Source organism: Hemiscyllium ocellatum, chromosome 13, assembly GCF_020745735.1.
Source record: "Hemiscyllium ocellatum isolate sHemOce1 chromosome 13, sHemOce1.pat.X.cur, whole genome shotgun sequence".
In the NCBI taxonomy this organism is placed as follows: Eukaryota; Metazoa; Chordata; class Chondrichthyes; order Orectolobiformes; family Hemiscylliidae; genus Hemiscyllium; species Hemiscyllium ocellatum.
Window position 1 is genome coordinate 20,388,378 of NC_083413.1, and position 24,613 is coordinate 20,412,990.

The 24,613-nt window shown below is 44.0% G+C and overlaps 1 protein-coding gene across 1 annotated transcript; it reads left to right on the top strand.

Annotated features, from left to right (window-relative positions):
• The first annotated feature begins 9,008 nt into the window (after positions 1–9,008).
• Positions 9,009–16,033, top strand: LOC132821465 (extracellular calcium-sensing receptor-like). The gene is made up of 5 exons (XM_060834056.1): positions 9,009–9,293; positions 9,698–10,531; positions 11,255–11,482; positions 14,925–15,048; positions 15,141–16,033. The coding sequence occupies exons 1-5, from the start codon at positions 9,036–9,038 to the stop codon at positions 16,031–16,033; spliced, it is 2,337 nt and encodes a 778-aa protein (XP_060690039.1). The 5' UTR covers positions 9,009–9,035.
• The last annotated feature ends 8,580 nt before the right edge of the window (positions 16,034–24,613 follow it).

The window sequence follows — 24,613 nt, forward strand, 5'->3', positions numbered from 1 at the left end:
CAAATGAAATGGCTGTTGACCATGTGGGTATTGTTAATCCAACCAAAGATGATAGGTTGAGCTAGTGACCTATTTGCATCACTATTAGCGGAGTTATCAAGAGAGGAATGAAGGAAGCCATCTTAAGTGCATATGGTCTACTGCCAGAAGCCTGTAGATAATGTTTCAAATATCTAAGGAAGGGATCTGATCAAAAGTACATCGAGTCTGAAAATAGACCAAATGCATGATGTTCCTTGAGAGATTGTTATTTTGGAAGAATTCAAAAATTCACGTCCTGATGTAATGAAAACTCATGAGGAAGAGCAGAAAGTTAAAAGTTCAAGATTAGCAGCCGAAATTGCAGATGATTATGAGCTGGCTTATAAGTCAAAGTTTGGCTTATGACATCAATTTCAGTCCATGGGGGGTAGAAATTGTGGAAAAGGGAAATCTTGAGGTGGTGGGAGAAAAAAGAGATCTCATTGAAGATTTTAAGGGTAGTGTACCACAGGGTAGAAAGGAAATCTATGAGGCAGAAAGAGAAAAGAAGAATGTTCAGGTGTTTTCACTGTAATAAAGTTGACCACGTGAGGTTGCAATGTTGGTGGTTTTCAAGAAACTGAAATGATGGATGTGGAAAACAGTATAAGCCGATGAGCTTTGTTGAAGTAGTAAAGGAACATAGAACATAGAAAAATACAGCGCAGTACAGCCCCTTCGGCCCGCGATGTTGTGCCGACCGAAGCCTACCTAACCTACACTAGCCCAATAATCTCCATATGCTTATCCAATGCCCGCTTGAATGACCATAAAGAGGGAGAGTCCACCACTGATACTGGCAGGGCATTCCATGAAATCACAACTCGCTGAGTAAAGAATCTACCCCTAACATCTGTCCTATACCTACTACCCCTTAATTTAAAGCTGCGTCCCCTAGTAACAGCTGACTCCATACGCGGAAAAAGGTTCTCACTGTCAACCCTATCTAAACCCCTAATCATCTTGTACACCTCTATCAAATCTCCCCTAAACCTTCTTTTCTCCAGTGAGAACAGCCCCAAGTGCCTCAGCCTTTCCTCATACGATCTTCTTACCATGCCAGGCAACATCCTGGTAAACCTCCTCTGCACCCGTCCCAGTGCCTCCACATCCTTCCTATAGTATGGCGACCAAAACTGCACACAATACTCCAGATGAGGCCGCACCAGAGTCTTATACAACTGCAACATGACCTCAGGACTCCGGAACTCAATTCCTCTACCAATAAAGCCCAGTACACCATATGCCTTCTTCACAGCACTATTTATCTGGGTGGCAACTTTCAGAGATCTGTGTACATGGACACCAAGATCCCTCTGCTCATCCACACTACCAAGTAGCCTACCATTAGCCCAGTAATCCATCTTCTTGTTACTCCTACCAAAGTGAATGACTTCACACTTAGCTACATTGAACTCCATTTGCCACCTTTCTGCCCAACTCTGCAACTTATCTATATCCCACTGTAACCTGCCACATCCTTCTTCCCTGTCCACCACTCCACTGACTTTCGTATCATCCGCAAACTTGTTCACCCAGCCTTCAAGCCCCTCCTCCAGGTCATTTATAAAAATGACAAACAGCAATGGTCCCAAAACAGATCCTTGCAGAATACCGCTAGTAACTGCACTCCAAGATGAACCTTTACCATCAACTACTACCCTCTGTCTCCTTCCAGCCAGCCAATTCCCAATACAAACCTCTAATGCACCCTCAATGCCATACCTCCGTAATTTTTGCAGTAGCCTACCATGGGGTACCTTATCGAACGCCTTGCTAAAATCCTTATACACCACATCTACTGCTTTACCCTCATCCACTTCCTTGGTGACCTTCTCAAAGAACTCAATAAGGTTTGTGAGGCACGACCTGCCCTTCACAAAACCATGCTGACTATCCTTGATCACATTATTCCTATCCAGATGTTCATAAATCCTATCCCTTACAATTCTCTCTAAGACTTTGCCCACAACAGAAGTGAGACTCACTGGCCTATAATTACTAGGGCTGTCCCTACTCCCCTTCTTCAACAAGGGGACCACATTCGCTATCCTCCAGTCTTCTGGCACTGTTCCTGTAGACAACAACGACATAAAAATCAAGGCCAATGGCTCTGCTATCTCCTCCCTAGCTTCCTAGAGGATCCTAGGATAAATGCCATCAGGCCCAGGGAACTTATCTATTTTCACCCTTTCCAGAATTTCCAACACATCGTCCCTACATACCTCAAAGCCATCCATTCTAATCACTTGTGACTCAATATTCACATCAGCAACAATGTCCTTTTCCTGAGTGAATACTGACAAAAAGTATTGATTTAGTGTCTCTCCAATCTCCTCCACCTCCACGCACAACTTCCCACTACTATCCTTGACTGGACCAATACCTACCCTAGTCATCCTTTTATTCCTGACATATCTATAGAAAGCCTTTGGGTTTTTCCTAATCCTACCAACCAAGGACTTTACATGTCCCCTTCTCGCTGCTCTTAGCTCTCTCTTTAGATCCTTCCTGGCTACCTTATAACTCTCAATCGCCCCAATTGAACCTTCACGCCTCATCTTTACATAGGCCGCCCTCTTTCCTTTTACAAGGGATTCCAATTCCTTATTAAACCACGGCTCCCTCACAAGACCCTTTCCTCCCTGCCTGACTGGTACATACTTATCAAGGACACCCAATAGCTACTCCTTGAACAAGCTCCACATATCATTTGTGTCCTTCCCTTGAAGCCTACTTTTCCAACCCACACATCCTAAGTCATGTCTCACCGCATCATAATTTCCCTGCCCCCAGCTATAACTCCTGCCCTGCAGTGCACATTTATCCCTCTCCATCACTAGAGTAAAAGTCACCGAGTTGTGGTCACTGTCCCCGAAGTGCTCACCTACCTCCTGCACACATTGGACGAACACCGACCCATCTAACGAACTCGAGCTATAGCTTTCCCAGTCAATATCTGGGAAGTTAAAGTCCCCCATAACAACCACCCTATTACTTTCACTCTTCTCCTGAATCATCCTTGCAATACTTTCCTCTACGTCTCTCAAACTATTAGGAGGCCTGTAGAAAACTCCTAACGGTGACCTCACCTTTCCTATTTCTAACCTCAGCCCAAACTACCTCAGATGGCAAGTCTTCCTCCATTGTCCTTTCCACCACTGTAATACTATCCTTGACAAGCAATGCCACACCTCCCCCTCTTATACCCCAGCTCTGACCCTACTAAAACATTTAAACCCTGGAACCTGCAATAGCCCTGGAAATCACAATGGAAACTAAAATTCTGCATCAGAATGTATAACTTGGCCAGGGGCTGGTTGAGTAGAAAATCCAAGAAAAATGATCTCTTTAAATAATTTACCTGCAAAAGTAAGGTTTAGACATATATGTGAGGAGGAGTAGGTGAAAAAAAATAACATTTTTAGAAATACAGGAGCAAGTCAATCTTTGATAGTGAGAGATGTGGACATATGTAATTCAGAAGGATTATTGTCAAAATAAAGGTGGTAATATGTGGAATTCATGATGAAACATGAAGTACTCCATTATATAAAATGAGGTTGCAGTGTGAAGAAGTGATGGCAGGAGTACTAGAGACACTCTCGGCTCTAGGACTACCCTGTGTTGTTGAAAATGATATCACTGGATCACAAGTGAAAATGATATTTACTGTGATTGCGAAGCCAGTGGAACATCAGGCAACTAAGACATGACAGGAATATATTCTGTGATTTATCCTGACTGTATGATAATAAGTTCACAAAGCCATAAATTGAATCAGAAGGACAGATGAAAGAAGAAAGATAAGGAAATTGAATTTCCTGAGAGATGATGTTTGATGAAATTGTTGATAACAAGAAGAAGTGGCGAAGGACAAGTATGTATTTTTAGTTCAGAGAATTTAACTGAATTCTAAGAGAAAGATGAAAAACTAAAGTTGCTGTATAAAGAAGCTATGACTCAGTTCTAGGACCACCTCATCAATGCTGAAGCTTCCGGAAATCCAAACTCTCTCTGAAGTTGCCACCACCAGTTCATACTAGGCCCACTCATCAACTGCCTACTTGCTGGTGATGATGACATTACCACGACTGAGCTCTTCCACAAGAGTTTGATTTGGGGGTGCTGGTGTTGGACTTGGGTGTACAAAGTTAAAAATCACACAAACCTGCACCCAATGTGCCAACATTTTCATGCACGAGTTCGAACAAGACTTCTTCTCTATGCAGGATCTCCAATCAACTCTTTACACCAGGTATATTGACGACATTTTCTTCCTCTAGACCCATGGTGAGGAGTCACTGAAACAACTACATAGTGATAACAACGAGTTTCATCCCACCATCAAACTCACCACGAACTACTCTCTAGTATTTGTCTCATTCTTGGACATATGCATCTCCATCAAAGATGGGCACCTCAGCACCTCATTCTACCGCAAACCCACGGATAATCTCATGATGTTACACTTCTCCAACTTCTGCCATAAACATATCAAAACAGCCATCCCCTATGGACAAGCACAGGATGTGTTCAAATGAGGAGGAAAATGACGGGTGCTTGGAAGTGCTCAAGGATGCCCTCATAAGAATGGGGTATGATGCTCAACTCATCGACCACCAGTTCTGATGTGCCACAGCAAGAAACTGTAATGACCTCCTCAGGAGACCAACAAGACTTGCAACCGACAGGGTACACTTCAGTCCAGTACTTCCCAGGAGCCAAAAACTACATTCAAACTCAGACCTTTGGGTGACCATCCTCCAAGGTAGACTTCAGAACAAGCAGCAATTGCACAGTGGTCAAGCAGAGGCTGAACGCCATGTTCAGTACCCAAGGGGATGGCCTCAAACGAACCCTTGGGTTCAAGTCACACTACAGATGACCCCACAGCGTACTCTCCTTCTTTCTGTCTCTCTCTCTCTCTCTCTCTCTCTCACACACACACACACACACACACACACAGTCCTACATACCCATACACTCACACAGATCCTCTCTCAAACACAAGATCTCTCATACACTCATACACACACGCCCACGCACACCCACACATGCACCATCTCACAGACTTATAGCACTTTCCACTCACACTCACACACATACACGTACACATATTCTCTCACAGACACTCATACCCTACCCCTGCACACACACACTCACACACACACACACACACAAGTTTGTGGGGTGAATTTGTACTTGCAGAATTACGTTTTATTTAGCTCAAAATTTGCAGGAATCCATGTAAGATTATGTAAATCCCTTTTGTTTTTAGAAATTGAATCAGTGTGAACATATGGACGCAGACAACCTCATACAGGGCACCTCACGCCTTCAATGCATTATCTGGGCCGACATGGCACCTGTTGTTAAAGTTCACTTGAGATTGTAACTTTTAAAAAACATATTCTGGTATTTGCATATGAAAGAACTGAAACCAACATAGTCATTCTAAAAGATGAGAAATTTAACAAACAATCTAGGTCTTTTTCAATATATAATTTCAGTTGCATCACACTGCAAACCTTTGTTATACATTCTGCGTCTTACGATTTTATACTCCACAACCACCTGCTGAAGGAACAATGCTCCAAAAGCTAGTGCTTCCAAATAAACCTGTTGAACTATAACCTGGTGTCTTGGATTTTTAGCTTTCTGCAAGAGGTGTGTGAAAATATACAAAATTCTTAGGGAACGTGACAGCCTAAATGCAGATAAGTCATTTACCCTTGTGCAAAATATAGTAGCACAGGGCTTAATCTCAGGATAGGTAGTCACCCATTTAAAACAGAGATATGGAGGAGGAGAGTTGAAGATAGATTGGACAGACAAAGATTGCTTTCCTTAGAACAGAAGGGATTAAGAGTGGAAAAGACTGAGATACATAAAGTGACGAGAGGGTAGTTAGGGTAGACAGGAAAATATCTTTTACCCTTGATGGAGGAATCAGTGACGAAGAGCATAGATTTATGGTAAGGGACAGAAGGTAAAGAGGAGATGTGATTTTACAATCGTCTTTATAAACACGGTTGTGGGAGTTTGGAGCTCACTCTCTGTAAGGGTGGTAGAAGTAGAAACTCTCAAAACATTTATGTGCACTTTCCGTCCCAAGATACAGGCAAGTGATGGTTAATGGGATTACGATAGCTAGGTGCTTGGTTTTGACCAGCACTGACACAATGAGCTAATGGGCGTATTCTATTCTGTAGAGCTATGTATTTCTTCACTCGGAGGGCAATAAACTTATGGAATTCTTCAACGTAGAGGAGTGTTCAGGGTGACCCTGAAGTATGTTCGAGTATATTAGATAGACAGATTTTGACTTAATTAAGGAATCAAGGTTTTTGGCGAAAATGAAATGAAATTGGAGTTGAAGGTTATCAATCAGTCATGATCAGACTCCATGGGCTGAACGTCCTGCTTTTGTCATAGTCTTTGTGACGATTATTAGCAGGATTAAGCCTTTTTTACATTCCTGTTATCTGATTGGAAAATTTTGACTCACTCGGGGTTTTAAATCCAATTATTATTACTTTCCGTAGACTCGGTCTGCAGAAATAATGAACATTGGCCGCATCAATGAAAGTGTCCCGCAAACAAGTTGATTGTGCGGTGTTTCGGAGATGTAATTCCTTTCAGCAGTTCTCATGTGATTCGTTGCTGTGCGGCGCTGTGGGATGTCCTCGAGCCATGATGATTTCGGTAAAACTGCGCGTTCTTGCTTGTACCGTTTAACGTAGTGACAGGTTCCTCGCAAGATAGTGATGGTTTTGTTTCTGATATTCCAGTTGCTGGCTGTTGTACCTATACGAGAATCATGTGGCATGGTTTGCAAGCCTCGAACGAAAAATGACTTGCCGAATTTGACTGAAGATGGCGATGTTATCCTGGGCGGGATATTTTCGTTAAATTTTGACGTGAATTATGATGTTTCTTCATTTGCCGTTACTCCATCAGACTTGTATTGTCAAAGGTAGGTAACACAATCATAGAATTGTAGAATCCCTATGCGCGGAAGAGGTCATTCGACCTCTCTGAAGAGCTCCTACCCAGACCCTGACCCCCACTTCTTCTCCGTAACGTCGCATTTAACATGGCTATCCCACCTAGCCTGCACATCCTGAGGCAATTTAGCATGGCCAATACACCTAACGTGCACATCTTTGAACAGCAGCAACCAAACAAAAAAAATCCCGATTTCACATAACCACTGTACCGAATAATTTCCTGGATTTAGAGGGGAATCACCAACTGCAGCATTTAAGCAGTTTTGTCTTTAACCTTAATTATGTTCTGATATTTTGAATGCGATAACTACTTCGGCAGAATAATGATTATTCTTAGCTATCTACATTATTTCACAAAGTCGAATTTCACGTAAGTACAAAATTATATCTCATGAAGAGTCACATAAGATTCAATCATTTGGGACTCTGCTTCTGTGCTGCAGATGCTGCTGAGTTTCTCTGGCATTCCCTGTGTTCGTGTTTGTTTAATGAGACCGTGGTTACTTGTAGCGACGTGGAATTTTTGACGTTTTTTTGTTGTAAAAATGGCAATGTGGGCGACAGAAACTTCTAATAGAATCTCAATGCATCGAAAGTACACTGAATATAAATGACGTGGGTATTAATAAGAAATACTCTGTGTACCAAGGGTGATGTTGTCGGAATTCGTTAAGCAATCTTCCACGTCTATTTGCAAACAAAATCTGAACAATGTTCGGCAAAGATGTAATGATTTGGACAGAACCCAAAACACAATTTCTAAAGATGTAGGTGGCGGAAACTTGGAGGTAGAGATTTTGAACGTTGAGCGGACTGCAATAAATTGTGAGATTTGCAAAACAGGCAAGTAGCGCAATGAAGTTGAATACTAAAATATATATAATAGTACATTTAGCTAAGAATAATAGGGAGATCATTTATTACTTTGGATGCTTAGGCAGAATAGAAAAATATAAGAGATGCTGCTCAGATGATTAATCTGAAAGGGATTGGCCGGCTGGCTTTCTTTTCTCTTGAAGTTGTGGGTGACCTAACAGAGGTCTGTAATGTTATGAAAGACTGAAAAAAACGTTACAGAGAATACCTCCTTGTATGGGGAAGAACATCACGAGAGGCCATCAAGTCAATACCATTACCGATATAGACAGGCATTCTTTAGTCAGGAATAAAGCATTGGTATACGCTGTTAATCGTGGTTAAAGCAACTGTTTTAGCTTGCTATTTTGGTACGGGCTTGAAAGTTCCTCTGCATGCGCTCAGCAATATTTGACAGAATGGCGAGGGCCCAGAGCAGGATGCGGATATCGCCGCGCTGCGTTCCCTTTGAGCTCATTGGAGGGAGACCTGGGCGGCATAGTGCCTTAGTGGTTAGCACTGCTGCCTCGTAGCATTAGCGCCCCAGGGTCGATTCCAGCCTCGGGTGACTATCGGTATTGAGTTTGCGCATTCTCCCTGTGTCTGCGTGGGTTTCTTCTGTGCGGTCCGGTTCCCTCCCACATTCCAAAGACCTGTAGGTCAGGTGAATTGGCCATGCTCAGTTGCCCATAGTGTTAGTTGCATTAGTCAGAGGAAAATGGGCCCCAAGGTGTTGATCCTATAGAACGCACTATGCCGGGCTAAAGAGAGGTGTGGAACAGCAGGGGCTTTGCCGATCGGTTGCTGTGGGAGCTGACATGAGGTTAGGAATGCCAGGGCTAATTGGATAGTCCCACTGGCGGCCATGTTTTCAAACAAATGGAATCCCGTCGTAAATTATGGGATATGGCGGGGCTAATGGTCCAATATTGCTCAAGAATGTGATCCATCGTATAGTGATCATGTGTTCCGAAGACGGCCTTTCTGGAAAACCGCAAGTTCCAGCGTGAATCGGTGGCTATAACCTGCTGTTGTGTGATTTTTAACTTTGTCGACCCCAGTCCAACACAGGCACCTCCAAGTCATCATTTCCGTTCACGTCTACCCCACAGGTTTGATATCGCCACCTTTCGCCTGATACAGACCATGATATTTGCTATTGAAGAAATAAACCAGAGCGAAACTCTACTTCCGAATATCACTTTGGGATATGAGATCTACGATGACTGCTCGATCTCCGCGATAGCGGCCAAAGCAGCGCTGGCTTTGGTGAATGGAGAGCAAGAATTAATTGAGTACCCTGAATGTAAAGGTTCCTCAAATGTGGCAGCAATTATTGGCTGTGATATATCCACGTCCTCCATGACAGTTGCAAGAACGGTTGGAACATTCGGAATTCCAATGGTAAGGTATTTGATTGCATTTTTACAATGCCGTTAGAATCATAGATTCTTTACAGTGTGCTCATAAGTGCACACAACGTGTAGCGATACTGCAATCATTAAGGTTACTTCAGCCCCAGACAATGTTCAAGATTCCAGCAGAATAATCGATTAGTTCCTTCTCATGCAACCTCATGTGCTATTTATTGCAAACTTCAGCTTCTCATGTGTCCTTTTTTTCTCCACAAATGATATATTTTGTTCGATTATTTCCAATGGTAAGCGTTCATGTGTAATACAGCACTTAATAAAATTCATAAACAAACAAAATGCATTCACACTGACAATATTCGACTGTAATGTTTTCAAAATGATTCTATAATGATGAATATATATTCACATTTGTCTGCACTGAAAATTCTGCAGGTTAGTCATTTTTCCACTTGCCCCTGCCTGAGCGATAAGCAAGAATACCCGACTTTCTTCAGAACGATACCAAGCGATAAAGATCAGTCCAAACTTCTCGCTGAACTCGTGAAAACATTTGGCTGGAATTGGATTGGGACAATCAGAAGCAACACAGATTATGGGAATTTTGCGATGAGAACATTTATCGAAGAGGCCCAAAAAGTTGGTGTTTGCATGGCCTATTCTGAATCGTTTTACAGAACCGATCCCGCCGAGAAAATCAGCAAAATAGTGCAGGTGATGAAAGAGGCAACCACAAAGGTTGTGATTGGATTTGTGCATAGCGGAGATATGAGAGTGTTAATTAAGGAGATTTTGCGCCAAAATGTAACGGGGTTACAGTGGATTGGAAGTGAAGGCTGGCTTACAGAAGATATATTGCCACCTGAAGACAAAGCAAGGTTTCTCATTGGGGCCATTGGTCTAACAACTCCTTGGACAGAAATAGCCGGCCTCAGAGATTATCTTTTAAAAATTCATCCTTCTAAGTTTCCCGACGACACTTTTGTGAAGACGTTTTGGGAAACCCTATTCTCGTGCTCTTTAACGACGGGCCACACGACAAAGTCTGGAAATTCCACTTTTCACGTCCAGCCATGCACAGGGAATGAGCATTTAGATGGATTAGAAAATGGCTACCTTCCTGCGATAATGGACGGAAGTTCCTACCGTGTGTACAAAGCGGTCTATGCTGTCGCTCATGCACTTGACGATATGCTGTCTTGTGAAGAAGACAATGGCCCGTTTATGAATAATACTTGTGCTCACATTTCAAGCTTTGAGCACTGGCAGGTAGGAAAATGTTTAATTTTGTTCCTTTCGGCTTTCTTTTAAAAATCTGATTTGGAATAATTGAATATTTCCCAGAGAATGAGAGAAAACATGACAATAGGTCAATAATATATCAAAAGGAAAACTGAATATCAGAAATATTGGAAATTCACTCGCATAGAAAGGTGGATATCAAACCTTAAATACATTATTATAAAGATATCCAAGGCCTGAAGACCTTCAGCAGCATCCTATGAACAATAAAGTACGTGCGAGGTTTTTCACCTGTTGTGATGTAGAAAATAGAAAAGCTACATTATTGGCAAGGACTTACAACTAATAACAATGTGATAAGTGCTCAATGTTTGTTGTCAGATAGGCAGTGGCAAGCTTCTTCTTTTCACTATAATAAAAGGCCTTATATCTCGTAGAATATTTAATTTTAAAAAATGTGACTCCGCCAATTCATCACTCACTGGGAGCTACTCTGCATTATCAGTCAAATCTCTGCCATATTCTCAATCAGAGCCATTGTGCTAATATTGACATTTCAATCTGAAACGCAAGGTCAGAAACTTGCAAAAATGTTCGATGGATCTTTAAATTTTATTTGTTTCTCCCCGGGTACTAATTTGTGATAACATTTGTTTCTAAATAATCGGTGTTCATTTTTAGAAATAAATTTTAATACATGCATCCAAATGACAGCCAAAGATTTATATACCTTGCATTGTTCTCCTGTAGCTGCTGCATTACCTAGACTCGGTAAATTTCACTGCTAACACTGAGGAAATCGTGTATTTTGACGAAAGTGGTGATCCAGTCCCAGCGTATGATTTAATAAATTTACAAATGAATTTGGAAGGTTCACTTGAAATTGTGAAAGTTGGATATTATGATGGTTCCGCGCCGGAGGGACATAAACTTGTCCTGAATATCGGAGATATCATCTGGAGCTCCACTGAAAAGCAGGTATTTTCTTTATCAGTGGCACTGAGAAGCGCAGTTTAAATAATGAGATTTCGTTGCAAAAAAAAATTAAAAAGAAGAGCGACTGTTTTGATGGACCATTAGACTCTCCCTGTCACTGGTCAGGTTGTTATTTATTGTCCTTCCTTACAGCCCTGGTAATTATTCCCCTTTTGTACGTACAACTGAATAGTTTTCCAGAGCGCTTGTCCCCATTTTCACTTCTTCCCTTAATCTTTCAATGCCAAAAAAAAAATTTGGAATGTAATGCTGTGGTTGTAAAGAACATGTTTAAGCCACTTTTGGAATATTATGTGCAATTTTGGTCTCCCAGCTCCAGGAAGGATCTTGTAAAACTCGAAAGGGTTTTGAAAAGACCTACATGGACGTTACCACGGCTGGAGGGTTTAATCTATAGGGAGAAATTGAAAAGGCTGAGGTTGTTTTCTCTGGAACATTGGAGGCTCAGGTGTGAACTTGTCGAGATTTTTAAAATCATGGAGGGCATGGATGGAGTAAATAGACAAATGTTTTTTCTCCAAGATTGGGGAGTCTAAAAGAAGAGGCCATTGATTTAAGATGAGAAAGGAAAGATTTAAAAGGGACCTCGGGGCAACTTTTTCACATAGATGGTGGTGCATGTATGGAATAAGCTGCCAGAAGGAGTGGTGGAGGCTGGTACAAGTGCAACATTTAAAAGGCATCTGTATGGGTATATGAATAGGAAAGGTTTAGAGGGATATGCGCAAAATGCTGGTAAATGACGGTTGATACGTTTAGGATGGACGATTTGGACCGCAGGGTTTGTTTCATTGCTGTGCATCTCTATGACTCTGTGAATTGTCCTGTTTGATGGGCAGGACACAGTTAGCTAATTTTGCACAAATGTCGTACTTGTATCGGGCAGTCTGGAGTTTCTGTTGTGTCCACTGTGCTCCGCTATTTCTCGATATAATGTGTGATGGATAGCTGAGTTGCTGATGTCTGACATCTGTGATGGCCCAGTCCTAAAGTCAGGGAAGGGGGCTGTTGGTGTTGTTTTACAAGTTAGCTTTCCTAAGTTGAAGATGTTGACCACAGAAATGATGTGTCCCAAGATCATTGAGGTGGTTTCCTTCATGGACACTCTGTCTCCTTTCATCTGATACTTGACCACTACTAGATACGACTGGATGTGGCAAAGAGGAAATTAGGGGCACACAGTTTCAGATAGCCTGTCTCCCCAATATAGAGGAGGCCACATCGGGTGCAGCAGATACAATAAATGATGTGTGTGGAGGTGCAGGTGAATTTGTGGCAGGTATGGAAGGATCCCTTGGGGCCTTGGAGAGAAGTAAAGGAGGAGGTGTGGGATCAAGTTTTGCATTTCTTGCGGTTGCAGGGGAAGGTACCGGGAGTGGAGGTTGGGTTGGTGGGGGGTGTGGACCTGACGAGGGAGTCATGGAGGGAGTGGTCTTTTTGGAAATATATCCCTGGTGGTGGGGTCCGTTTGGAGGTGGCGGAAATGACGGTGGATGATACGCTGTATATGGAGGTTGGTGGGGTGGTGTGTGAGGACCAGTGGGGCTCTGTTCAGGGTGAGGACCAGTTCAGTCAGTTGAAGGAGGGTGTCAGTGGAAGGGTACTGGTTGATATGGCGGGAAAGGAAGAAGCGGAGGGCTTTGAGTCCTTCGTGATGGGGATGGAGGTGTACAGGTACTGGATGTCCATGGTGAGGATAAGGCGTTACTATAAACTGACTGACTCCCACAGCTACCTAGACTACACCTCCTCCTACCCTGCCCCCTGTAAAAATGCCATCCCATATTCCCAAATCCTTCGTCTCCGCTGCATCTGCTCCCAGGAGGACCAGTTCCAATACCGTACAGCCCAGATGGCCTACTTCTTCAAAGACTTGCAATTTCCCCCCAGACATGATTGACGATGCCCTCCACCACATCTGCTCCACTTCCCGCTCCTCTGCCCTTTAGTCCTGCCCCTCCAACCGCCACCAGGACAGAACCCCACTGGTTCTCACCTACCACCCCACCAACCTCCACATACAGCATATCATTCGCTGTCATTTCTGCCACCTCCAAACGGACTCCACCACCAGGGATATATTTCCCTCCCCTCCCCTATCAGCTATCCAAAAAGACCACTCCCTCCGTGCCTCCCTCGTCAGGTCCACACCCCGCACCAACCCAACCTCCACTCCCATCACCTTCCCCTGCAACCGCAAGAGATGCAAAACTTGCGCCCACACCTCCTCCCTTACTTCTCTCCAAGGCCCCAAGGGATCCTTCCATATTCGCCACAAATTCACCTGCACCTCCACACACATCATTTACTGCATTAGCTGCACCTGATGTGGCCTCCTCTATATTGGGGAAACAGGCCGCCTACTTGCGGAACGTTTCAGAGAACACTTCTGGGGCACCCAGACCAACCAACCCAACCACCCCGTGGCTCAACACTTCAACTCCCCCTCCCACTCCACTAAGGCAGGTCCTTGGACTCTTCCATCGCCAGACCATAGCAACATGCGCCTCATCTTCCATCTAGGAACCCGCCAACCGCAAGGGACTAACTCAGATTTCTCCAGTTTCCTCATTTCCCCTCCCCCCACCTTGTCTCAGTCAAATCCCTCGAACTCAGGACCGCTTTCCTAACCTGCAATCTTCTTTCAGACCTCTCCGCCCCCACTGCGCCCTATCACCCTCACTTTAACCTCCTTCCACCTATCGCATCTCCAACGCCCCTCCCCCAAGCCCCTCCTCCCTACCTTTTATCTTAGCCTGCTGTACACACTTTCCTCATTCCTGAAGAAGGGCTTATGTCCCTTCACTGTTTGATCACACAGCATTGCCCTTTGATGTGAAGGACACTGCTTGTCACAGGCCACTCGGATGTTTCCTTTCTTTCTGGTGGTGGAAATTAAATAAAGATTTATGCACTTTGTGTCTCTCACCGCGTCTCGCACTTGCACACACACCATGGGTGCTGGGGTAAAAATAACCAAATAAAAAAGGGCTTTTGCCCGAAACGTCGATTCTCCTGTTCCTTGGATGCTGCATGAAAAATATAATACCGAGAGAACTGTCACGATCTGCAATGCACTGCCTGAAGAGGTGGAAGCAAAACGTTGAACAGTCAACATTCAAAAGAGTATTGGTATAATATTTGAAAGAAAAAACTTCCAGCTCACAAGTTTGCATCCGAGGAGCAGGAGAATCGGTCTCAGATAGAAGGGCTTATGCCTGAAACGGCGATTTTCCTGCTCCTCGGATGCTGCCTGACCGGCTGTGCTTTTCCAGCACCACACTCTCGACTCTGATCTCCAGTATCTGCATTCCTCACCTTCTCCGACACCTCTACCAATGACAATATAACAACATCTCCATGCATATTACGCTATTAGTCTGTTTTTTTTTGGATAACGCAAGTATCCTTCACTTTGTTTTAGATTCCACGTGCCCTTTGCTCAGAACCTTGTCCTCCCGGAACAAGAAAGGTCAGCCGGAAAGGTCAGCCAATATGTTGTTGTGACTGCGCAGAGTGCGCCGATGGTGAGATCAGCAACACCACAGGTATACACAAACATGGGGCCGAATATCGCGTAATCTTGTGGCCATAATCAATCTCAACATTTTTTAAAAAAATGTTGCTTTCATCCTTGCAGATTCCACCAATTGCATGAAGTGTCCTTTGGAATACTGGTCGAATAAGCATAAAGATCGATGTGTTCCCAAAAAGATTGAATTTCTTTCCTACCAAGAAGTTCTGGGCTATGTCTTAGTGGCACTTGCTTTAGTGGGCGTGTGCCTCGCACTGGGTACAGCTGCTGTATTCTACCGGTATCGGGAGACACCTATCGTTCGAGCGAACAATTCAGAGCTGAGCTTCCTCCTTCTCTTTGCACTAACGCTTTGCTTCCTGTGCTCACTCACCTTCATTGGGAAACCGACCGGATGGTCCTGCATGTTGCGGAGGACTGCGTTTGGAATTGTATTTGTTCTCTGTATTTCCTGTATTTTGGGGAAAACCGTTCTTGTTGTGATCGCTTTTAAAGCAACTCTTCCCAACAACAACTTGATGAACTGGTTTGGACCCATGCAGCAACGGTTAAGTGTGTTCGTTCTTACATTTCTTCAAGGTTTAATTTGCACAATCTGGCTCATTGTATCACCTCCCTATCCAAAGAAAAACGTGACCTATTATAAAGATATCATTATTTCGGAATGTGACGTGGGCTCTTTAAAAGCCTTTTATTTTGTATCAAGCTATATTGGTCTTCTCTGCACTGTATGCTTCCTGCTAGCTTTTCTTGCCCGGAAACTTCCAGATAATTTCAACGACGCGAAGTATATAACTTTCAGTATGCTGATCTTCTGTGCTGTTTGGATCACTTTTATTCCGGCTTATGTCAGCTCTCCTGGAAAGTACACGGTGGCTGTCGAAGTGTTTGCCATTTGGGCGTCAAGCTTTGGTTTACTCATCTGCATTTTTGCTCCGAAATGTTATATTATCTTAGTGAAACCGGAGAATAACACAAAGAAAAACATGATGGCCTAAGTATCTTCACTGTTCTGTTGGCAAAATGTGCAGTCTGGAGACTTTGTCCGCATAAATACTACTTGCTGATTATTAAAATTGCATTCACTTTCAATGCATTTGTGTTTTTGCTATAATAATTAATAAACGAATTTGGTTCGATTTTGTTTCATGTTCTTTTTATATGTGAGGATTATTTTGTATTTTGCACATTTCCGCCAACGTTTTATAATGGTCTGGGTAAGAATTCCATGCATAAGCTGAACTTTTATTAAGTTGGCCTTTCTGTTCGTCCGTAATGTTTTTCACTGATTTGTCGCATGCACTCAAAGGAGCACAGTGAAAAGTGTATAAGATGCCACTGACTGTGCCATCTTAGGGAGGGCATAGTTAGGTATAGGTCAAAATACATAGGGAAAACAATAGAAAAATAAAGAAATGTTATGCCCCCCATTATAGATCGCAGGAATAAGTTAGAAAGTAGAGAAATAAAAAGTTCAGACAACAGTCCTCCCAACCCAGTCCACACTGGCAACTGGCTTCCAGTTGGCAACTTGACTCCAGATGGGAGGTGTGGCATTGCTTGTCAAAGATAGTATTACAGCGGTGGAAAGGGCGATGATGAAGACTCGCCATCTGAGGTAGTTTGGGCTGAGCTTAGAAATAGGAAAGGTGAGGTCACCCCGTTAGGAGTTTTCTACAGGCCTCCTAATAGTCCTAGAGACATAGAAGAAAGGATTGCGAGGATGATTCAGGAGAAGAGTGAAAGTAATAGGGTGGTTGTTATGAGGGACTTTAACTTTCCAGATATTGACTGGGAAAGCTATAGCTCGAGTACGTTAGATGGTTCGGTGTTTGTCCAATGTGTGCAGGAGGGTTTCCTAACACAATATGTAGACAGTCCAGCAAGAGGTGAGGCCATACTGGATTTGGTTCTGGGTAACAAACCAGACCAGGTGTTAGAATTGGAGGTAGGTGAGCACTTTGGGGACAGTGACCACAATTCGGTGACTTTTACTCTAGTGATGGAGAGGGATAAGTGTGCACTGCAGGGCAAGAGTTATAGCTGGGGGCGGGGAAATTATGATGCGAAGAAGCATGATGTAGGATGCGTGGCTTGGAAAAGTAGGCTTCAAGGGAAGAGTGCAATCGATATGTGAAGCTTGTTCAAGGAGCAACAATTGAGTGTCCTTGAAAAGTATGTACCTGTCAGGCAGGGAGGAAAGGGTCATGTGAGGGAGCCATGGTTTAATAAGGAATTGTAATCCCTTGTTTAAGGGAAGATGGCGGCCTATGTAAATATGAGGCATGAAGGTTCAATTGGGGCAATTGAGAGTTATAAGGTAGCCAGGAAGGATCTAAAGAGAGAGCTAAGAGCAGCAAGGAGATGACATGAAAAGTCCTTGGTTGGTAGGTTGAGGGAAAACCCAAAGGCTTTCTATAGGTATGTCAGGAATAAAAGAATGACTAGGGTAGGAATAGGTCCAGTCAAGGATAGTAGTGGGAAGTTGTGTGTGGAGGCTGAAGAGATTGGGGAGACACTGAATGAATACTTTTTGTCAGTATTCACTCAGGAACAGGACACTGTTGCCGACATGAATATTGAGTCACAACTAATTAGAATGGATGGCTTTAAGGTATGTAGGGAAGAGGTGTTGGAAATTCTGGAAAGGGTGAAAATAGATAAGTCCCCTGGGCCTGATGGCATTTATCCTAGGATTCTCTGGGAAGCAAGGGAGGAGATTGCAGAGCCATTGGCCTTGATTTTTATGTACTAGTTGTCCAAAGGAATAGTGCCAGAAGACTGGTGGATGGCAAATGTGGTTCCCTTCTTCAAGAAGGGGAGTAGGGATAACCCTAGTAACTATAGGCCAGTAAGTCTCACTTCTGTTGTGGGCAAAGTCTTAGAGAGAATTATAAGGGATAGGAATAATGTGAGGATTTATGAACATCTGGATAGGAATAATGTGATCAAGGATAGTCAGCATGGTTTTGTGAAGGGCAGGTCGTGCCTCACAAACCTTATTGAATTTTTTGAGAAGGTGACTAAGGAGGTAGATGAGGGTAAAGCAGTAGATGTGGTGTATATGGATTTTAGTAAGGCGTTTGATAAAGTTCCCCATGGTAGGCTACTGCAAAAAATACGGAGGTATGGCATTGAGGGTGAGTTGGAGGTTTGGATTAGGAATTGGCTGGCTGGAAGAAGACAGAAGGTAGTAGTTGATGGTAAAGGTTCATCTTGGAGTGCAGTTACCAGCGGTGTTCTGCAAGGATCTGTTTTGGGACCATTGCTGTTTGTCATTTTTATAAATGACCTGGAGGAGGGGCTTGAAGGCTGGGTGAGCAAGTTTGCGGATGATACGAAAGTCAGTGGAGTTATTGACAGTGAGGAAGGATGTGGCAGGTTACATCAGGATATAGATAAGCTGCAGAGCTGGGCAGAAAGGTGGCAAATGGAGTTCAATGTAGGTAAGTGTGAGGTGATTCACTTTGATAAGAGTAACAAGAAGATGGGGTACTGGGCTAATGGTCGGATAATTGGTAGTGTGGATGAGCAGAGGGATCTTGGTGTCCATGTACACAGATCTCTGAAAGTTGCCACCCAGGTAAATAGTGCTGTGAAGAAGGCATATGGCGTATTGGCTTTTATTGGTAGAGGAATTGAGTTCTGGAGTCCTGAGGTCATGTTGCAGTTGTATAAGACTCTGGTGCGGCCACATCTGGAGTATTGTGTACAGTTTTGGTCGCCATCCTATAGGAAGGATGTGGAGGCACTGGAACGGGTGCAGAGGAGGTTTACTAGGATGTTGCCTGGTATGGTAGGAAGATCGTATGAGGAAAGGCTGAGGCACTTGGGTCTGTTTTCATTGGAGAAAAGAATGTTTCGGGGTGACTTGATAGAGGTGTACAAGATGATTAGGGATGTAGTAGGGTTGACCATGAGAACCTTTTTCCTCATATGGAGTCAGCTATTACGGGGGAGGGGGGGGGCATAGCTTTAAATTAAGGGGCGGTAGGTATAGGACAGACGTTAGGGGAAGATTCTTCACTCAGCGAGTCGTGAGTTCATGGAAATGCCCTGCCAGTAGCAGTGGTGGACTCTCCCTCTTTATGGGCATTTAAACTGGCATTGGATAGACATATGGAGGATAGTGGACTGGTGTAGGTTAGGTGGGCTTGGATTGGTGCAACATCGAGGGCCAAAAGGCCTGTACTGCACTGTATTTTTCTATGTTCTATGTTCTCTATGTCCTATGTTCTATGTTCTATGTTCTATGTCTATGTTCTATGTTCTATGTTAATGCTGTGGTCGTACAGGACACTGGTTAGGCTACTGTTGGAATATTGCATCCAGTTCTGGTCTCTTCCCTATCAGAAAGATGTTGTGTAATTTGAAAGGGTTCAGAAAAGATTTGAAAGGATGTTATCAGTGTTGGAGGATTTGAGCTACAGGGAGAGCCTGAATAGGTTGGGGCTGTTTTCCCTGGAGCATAGGAGGCTGAGGGGTGACCTTATGGAGGTTTATGATATCATGCAGGGCATTGATAGGATAAATAGACAACGTTTTTTTCCCTAGGGTGAGGGAGTCCAGAACTAGAGGGCACAGGTTTAGGATGAGAGGGGAAAGATATACAAGAGAGTCAAGGGGCAACTTTTTCATGCAGAGGGTGGTATGTGTATGGAATGAGCTGCTAGAGGAAGTGGTGGAGGTCAGTACAATTGCAACATTGAAAAGGCATCTGGATGGGTATATGAATAGGAAAGGTTTGGAGGGATATCCAGTGGGTGCTGGCAGGTGGGAGTAGATTGAGTTGCGATATCTGGTCAGCATGGAAAATTGGTCCAAAGGATCTGTTTCCATACTGTACATCTCTATGACTCTGTGACTATAAGTCATGAATGTGATAGAATACTCCTCACATGCTTAGATGGGAGCACCTCCAATAACACTCAAGTCACCAAGCAGGATAAAGCATTGCCATGATTGGCATCATATCCACAAAGATCCACTTCCTCCTTCACTGGCACTCATTAACATAACTGTGCATCATTTAGAAGGTGCATTGCATATGCTCACCAAATATCTTCAGACAGCACCTTCCAAACCTATGACCACTTCCACCTGGAAGGACAAGGGCTGAAGATACATAGGAACAGTACAATCTGCAATTCTCCATCCAAGGCTTATAATATTCTGACTTGGAATTATATTGTTGTTCTTTCCATATTGCTTGGTCAAAATCATGGAATTCCATCTCTAAGGGCAATTTCGGACAATCTACAGCACATATACTTCAGTGGGTCAAGAAAGTAGGTCACCACCATCTTGTCAAGGGCAACTAAAGATGAACAATAAGTGCTGGCCAAACAGTGACAATAACATCTTTCCCTAGGGTGAGGGAGTCCAGAACTAGAGGGCATAGGTTTAGGATGAGAGGGGAAAGATATAAAAGAGAGTCAAGGGGCAACTTCTTCATGCAGAGGGTGGTATGTGTATGGAATGAGCTGCTAGAGGAAGTGAATAAAAAAAGAAAGAGACCAAGTGGTCACATTCTCAAAAATACTTTCAACTTCTGAAACATTATGTATCCTGGTGTTTGAGAGAATAACAAAGACAGAGTTTCACGAGTTAAGTATGGAAGTTACAGGAATATGGGTATGAGTTACATTCGTAGTGAAATTTTTGTCAAGTTTTGCAGTAAGATGAAAGCCTGGTCCTGGTCATGAACAACTTTTGAGGTCAAAAGCTCAGCTTAGAGTCACGTATTATATTCCATTGTCTTCAAGAGAGAGAGGCCTGTGAGGAGGAATAGTTGATAACTAAACTAGCTTCCAGTGGAAGCTAGAACGAATGTTTTGCTTGAGACGAGTAACTAAGAGTCTGCTCACAGTCTGCATAATGGACCAGCTGTGAATTTTAAAAGCAATATTTGGCTGAGCATAATTTTGTTTCCTTATAGGTATGACCCATGATTTGGATGGTGGGTCACTTTGAATCATAGAATAAAGCAATGGAGATTGTGCCCATTCATTTTGGTGCAACTGAAACATAACAGAAAATTGTGGTGGAATAAGTGGGTATAAGATATCAAGATTGGATATGATTTCTTCACAAAGAATTAATGTTGATTGCTCTTGGTCCAGTGGAATTGGTGGGAAAAGAAAGAAATGATTAAAAAAAAGGACATAGGGAAGTACATGTGGACATTGGAGAACATATTTTCTTTTGCAGAAAACGAAGTGGCTGTTTGAACATTATTGAGGACTGTGACAGAGAAACAGAGATAAAATGAAATGGCTGTAAGACCAGCACAGCAGCATATTAACTATCTGTAGCAGCTTAAGGTGAGGAGGTAGACGTAAATGTAATCAAGGTGAAATGGTGAAAATGAAGATGAGGTGGGCAGAGAGAAATGGGTCTGGGAAAGGGAGGGCAAACCCACATATGTGAGAGTGAGAAAGGAGGACATAGCAAGAAGATGAAGGTCAAGTCATCATAGTTTTACCATACCATAGGACTGCTCTCTCATAGTGAGAATTGACTGGTGATTGTTTAACCTGAGGGTGACCATACCTCAGGCAAAGGGAAGAGTTCAGAAGGTTAGTCCCTCAGTGTAATCTCAATGGATACCAAATTAAAACCATCTTATTGACGTCCATTGTATTGTAAGCCAGCAGTAGTGATCTGCTCAGAGCCAAATGGGTTAACTGACCCCCATTCAGCCAGGACAAATAAGGAAGATACAAAAGCACTGAAATTAATTGACAATGGGAAGGCAGAAAGAACAACACTGAATTAGGAACATAGGAATGTTATAGTATTGAGCTGTCAAGTCTGTCCCAATATTCACGTCGATCATGTCTTATTGAACACTTCATTGGCTTTTAAGGATTTTGCATAATCTTGTATTGCAATAGTAAACTGTAATCCATCAATCTGTACCTGAAATATACTGAAATATTAATTTCCACAGCCCTTTGAGTTTGAGAATTCCAAAGGTTCACAACACTCTGAATAAAAATATCTCCTCATCTCAGATCAAAGTGGAACTCTTTAGCTTTTAATTGTGTCCCCTGGTCATAGACTCCCCAGAAGGGAGTCTATCAATCCTACTTGATTATCCAATTAAATATTTCCTAAGCTTCAATGAGACATGCTTTCATTTTTCAAAACTCTGGAGAATACAAGCCCAATTTGCTTAATCTTCCTTCGCAAGCCAATTCTACAATCCAACAACAAGTCTGGTGAATATACATTGCACTCTTTCAAAGCAAAATACCTTTCCAAAGATAGGGAGATCAAACACTGCACAGTACTCTAGGTCCTATTAAACTATGCTCCTATACAACTGAAGCAAGATTACATTCTTCTATACTCAAATATTTCTGCAATGAAGGCTACCATCCATTAACCTGCCTAATAGATTGCTGTATCTGTATGTTAGTTTTCAGCGACATATCAGCAAAGATATCTAGGTCAGAGGCTAGAATAAAAAATGAGGTCTGCAGATGCTGGAGATCACAGCTGCAAATGTGTTGCTGGTCAAAGCACAGCAGGCCAGGCAGCATCTCAGGAATAGAGAATTCGACGTTTCGAGCATAAGCCCTTCATCAGGAATAAGAGAGAGAGCCAAGCAGGCTAAGATAAAAGGTAGGGAGGAGGGACTAGGGGGAGGGGCGATGGAGGTGGGATAGGTGGAAGGAGGTCAAGGTGAGGGTGATAGGCCGGTGTGGGGTGGGGGCGGAGAGGTCAGGAAGAGGATTGCAGGTTAGGAGGGCGGTGCTGAGTTGAGAGAACCGACTGAGACAAGGTGGGGGGAGGGGAAATGAGGAAACTGGAGAAATCTGAATTCATACCGTGTGGTTGGAGGGTTCCCAGGCGGAAGATGAGGCGCTCCTCCTCCAACCGTCGTGTTGTTGTGTTCTGCCGGTGGAGGAGTCCAAGGACCTGCATGTCCTCGGTGGAGTGGGAGGGAGAGTTAAAGTGTTGAGCCACGGGGTGATTGGGTTGGTTGGTTCGGGCGGCCCGGAGGTGTTCTCTAAAGCATTCCGCAAGTAAGCGGCCTGTCTCACCAATATAGAGGAGGCCACATCGGGTGCAGCGGATGCAATAGATGATGTGTGTGGAGGTACAGGTGAACTTGTGGCGGATATGGAAGGATCCCTTGGGGCCTTGGAGGGAAGTGAGTGTGGAGGTGTGGGCGCAAGTTTTACATTTCCTGCGGTTGCAGGGGAAGGTGCCGGGGGTGGAGGTTGGGTTGGTGGGGGGTGTGGATCTGACGAGGGAGTCACGAAGGGAGTGGTCCTTGCAGAACGCTGATAGGGGAGGGGAGGGAAATATATCCTTGGTGGTGGGGTCCGTTTGGAGGTGGCGGAAATGCCGGCGGATGATACGTTGTATGCGGAGGTTGGTGGGGTGGTAGGTGAGAACCAGTGGGGTTCTGTCCTGGTGGCGGTTGGAGGAGCGGGGCTCAAGGGCGGAGGAGCGGGAAGTGGAGGAGATGCGGTGGAGGGCATCGTCGATCACGTCTGGGGGGAATCTGCGGTCCTTGAAGAAGGAGGCCATCTGGGCTGTGCGGTGTTGGAATTGGTCCTCCTGGGAGCAGATGCAGCGGAGACGAAGGAATTGGGAATATGGGATGGCGTTTTTACAGGGGGCAGGGTGGCAGGAGGTGTAGTCCGGGTAGCTGTGGGAGTCAGTCGGTTTATAATAGATGTCTGTGTTGAGTCGGTCGCCCGAGATAGAAATGGAAAGGTCTAGGAAGGGGAGGGAGGAGTCTGAGACAGTCCAGGTGAATTTCAGGTCGGGATGGAAGGTGTTAGTAAAGTTGATGAACTGTTCAACCTCCTCGTGGGAGCACGAGGTAGCGCCGATACAGTCATCGATGTAGCGGAGGAAAAGGTGGGGGGTGGTGCCAGTGTAGTTGCAGAAGATGGACTGTTCCACATATCCTACGAAGAGGCAGGCATAGCTGGGGCCCATGCGGGTGCCCATGGCAACTCCTTTAGTTTGGAGGAAGTGGGAGGATTTCTCCAGTTTCCTCATTTCCCCTCCCCCCACCTTGTCTCAGTCGGTTCCCTCAACTCAGCACCGCCCTCCTAACCTGCAATCCTCTTCCTGACCTCTCCGCCCCCACCCCACTCCGGCCTATCACCCTCACCTTGACCTCCTTCCACCTATCCCACCTCCATCACCCCTCCCCCTAGTCCCTCCTCCCTACCTTTTATCTTAGCCTGCTTGGCTCTCTCTCTTATTCCTGATGAAGGGCTTATGCTCGAAACGTCGAATTCCCTATTCCTGAGATGCTGCCTGGCCTGCTGTGCTTTGACCAGCAACACATTTGCAGAGGCTAGAATACTACAGCACCTCTTGACACCCAAAAAGCCTGTCCACCATCTATGAGACACAAGTTAGAAGCCTGATGGAATATTCCCCACTTGCCTGGATGAGTGCACCTCCAACAACACTCAAGAAGCTTGACAACATTCAGGATAAAACAACATTGTTGATTTGCACCACATTCACAAAGATTCGTTCCCTTCACCATGAATGCTTCATAGCAGCAATTAGTACTAACTACCAAGATCCCTTCTGGAACT

What these genes read in the sequence shown, in the direction of transcription:
- LOC132821465 (XM_060834056.1), top strand. Translation starts at nt 9,036, where the DNA reads ATGATATTTGCTATTGAAGAAATAAACCAGAGCGAAACTCTACTTCCG. An exon ending in GAACATTCGGAATTCCAATG is followed by an intron (nt 9,294 to 9,697) that starts GTAAGGTATTTG and finishes AAAATTCTGCAG; the next exon opens with GTTAGTCATTTTTCCACTTG. An exon ending in TGAGATCAGCAACACCACAG is followed by an intron (nt 15,049 to 15,140) that starts GTATACACAAAC and finishes TCATCCTTGCAG; the next exon opens with ATTCCACCAATTGCATGAAG.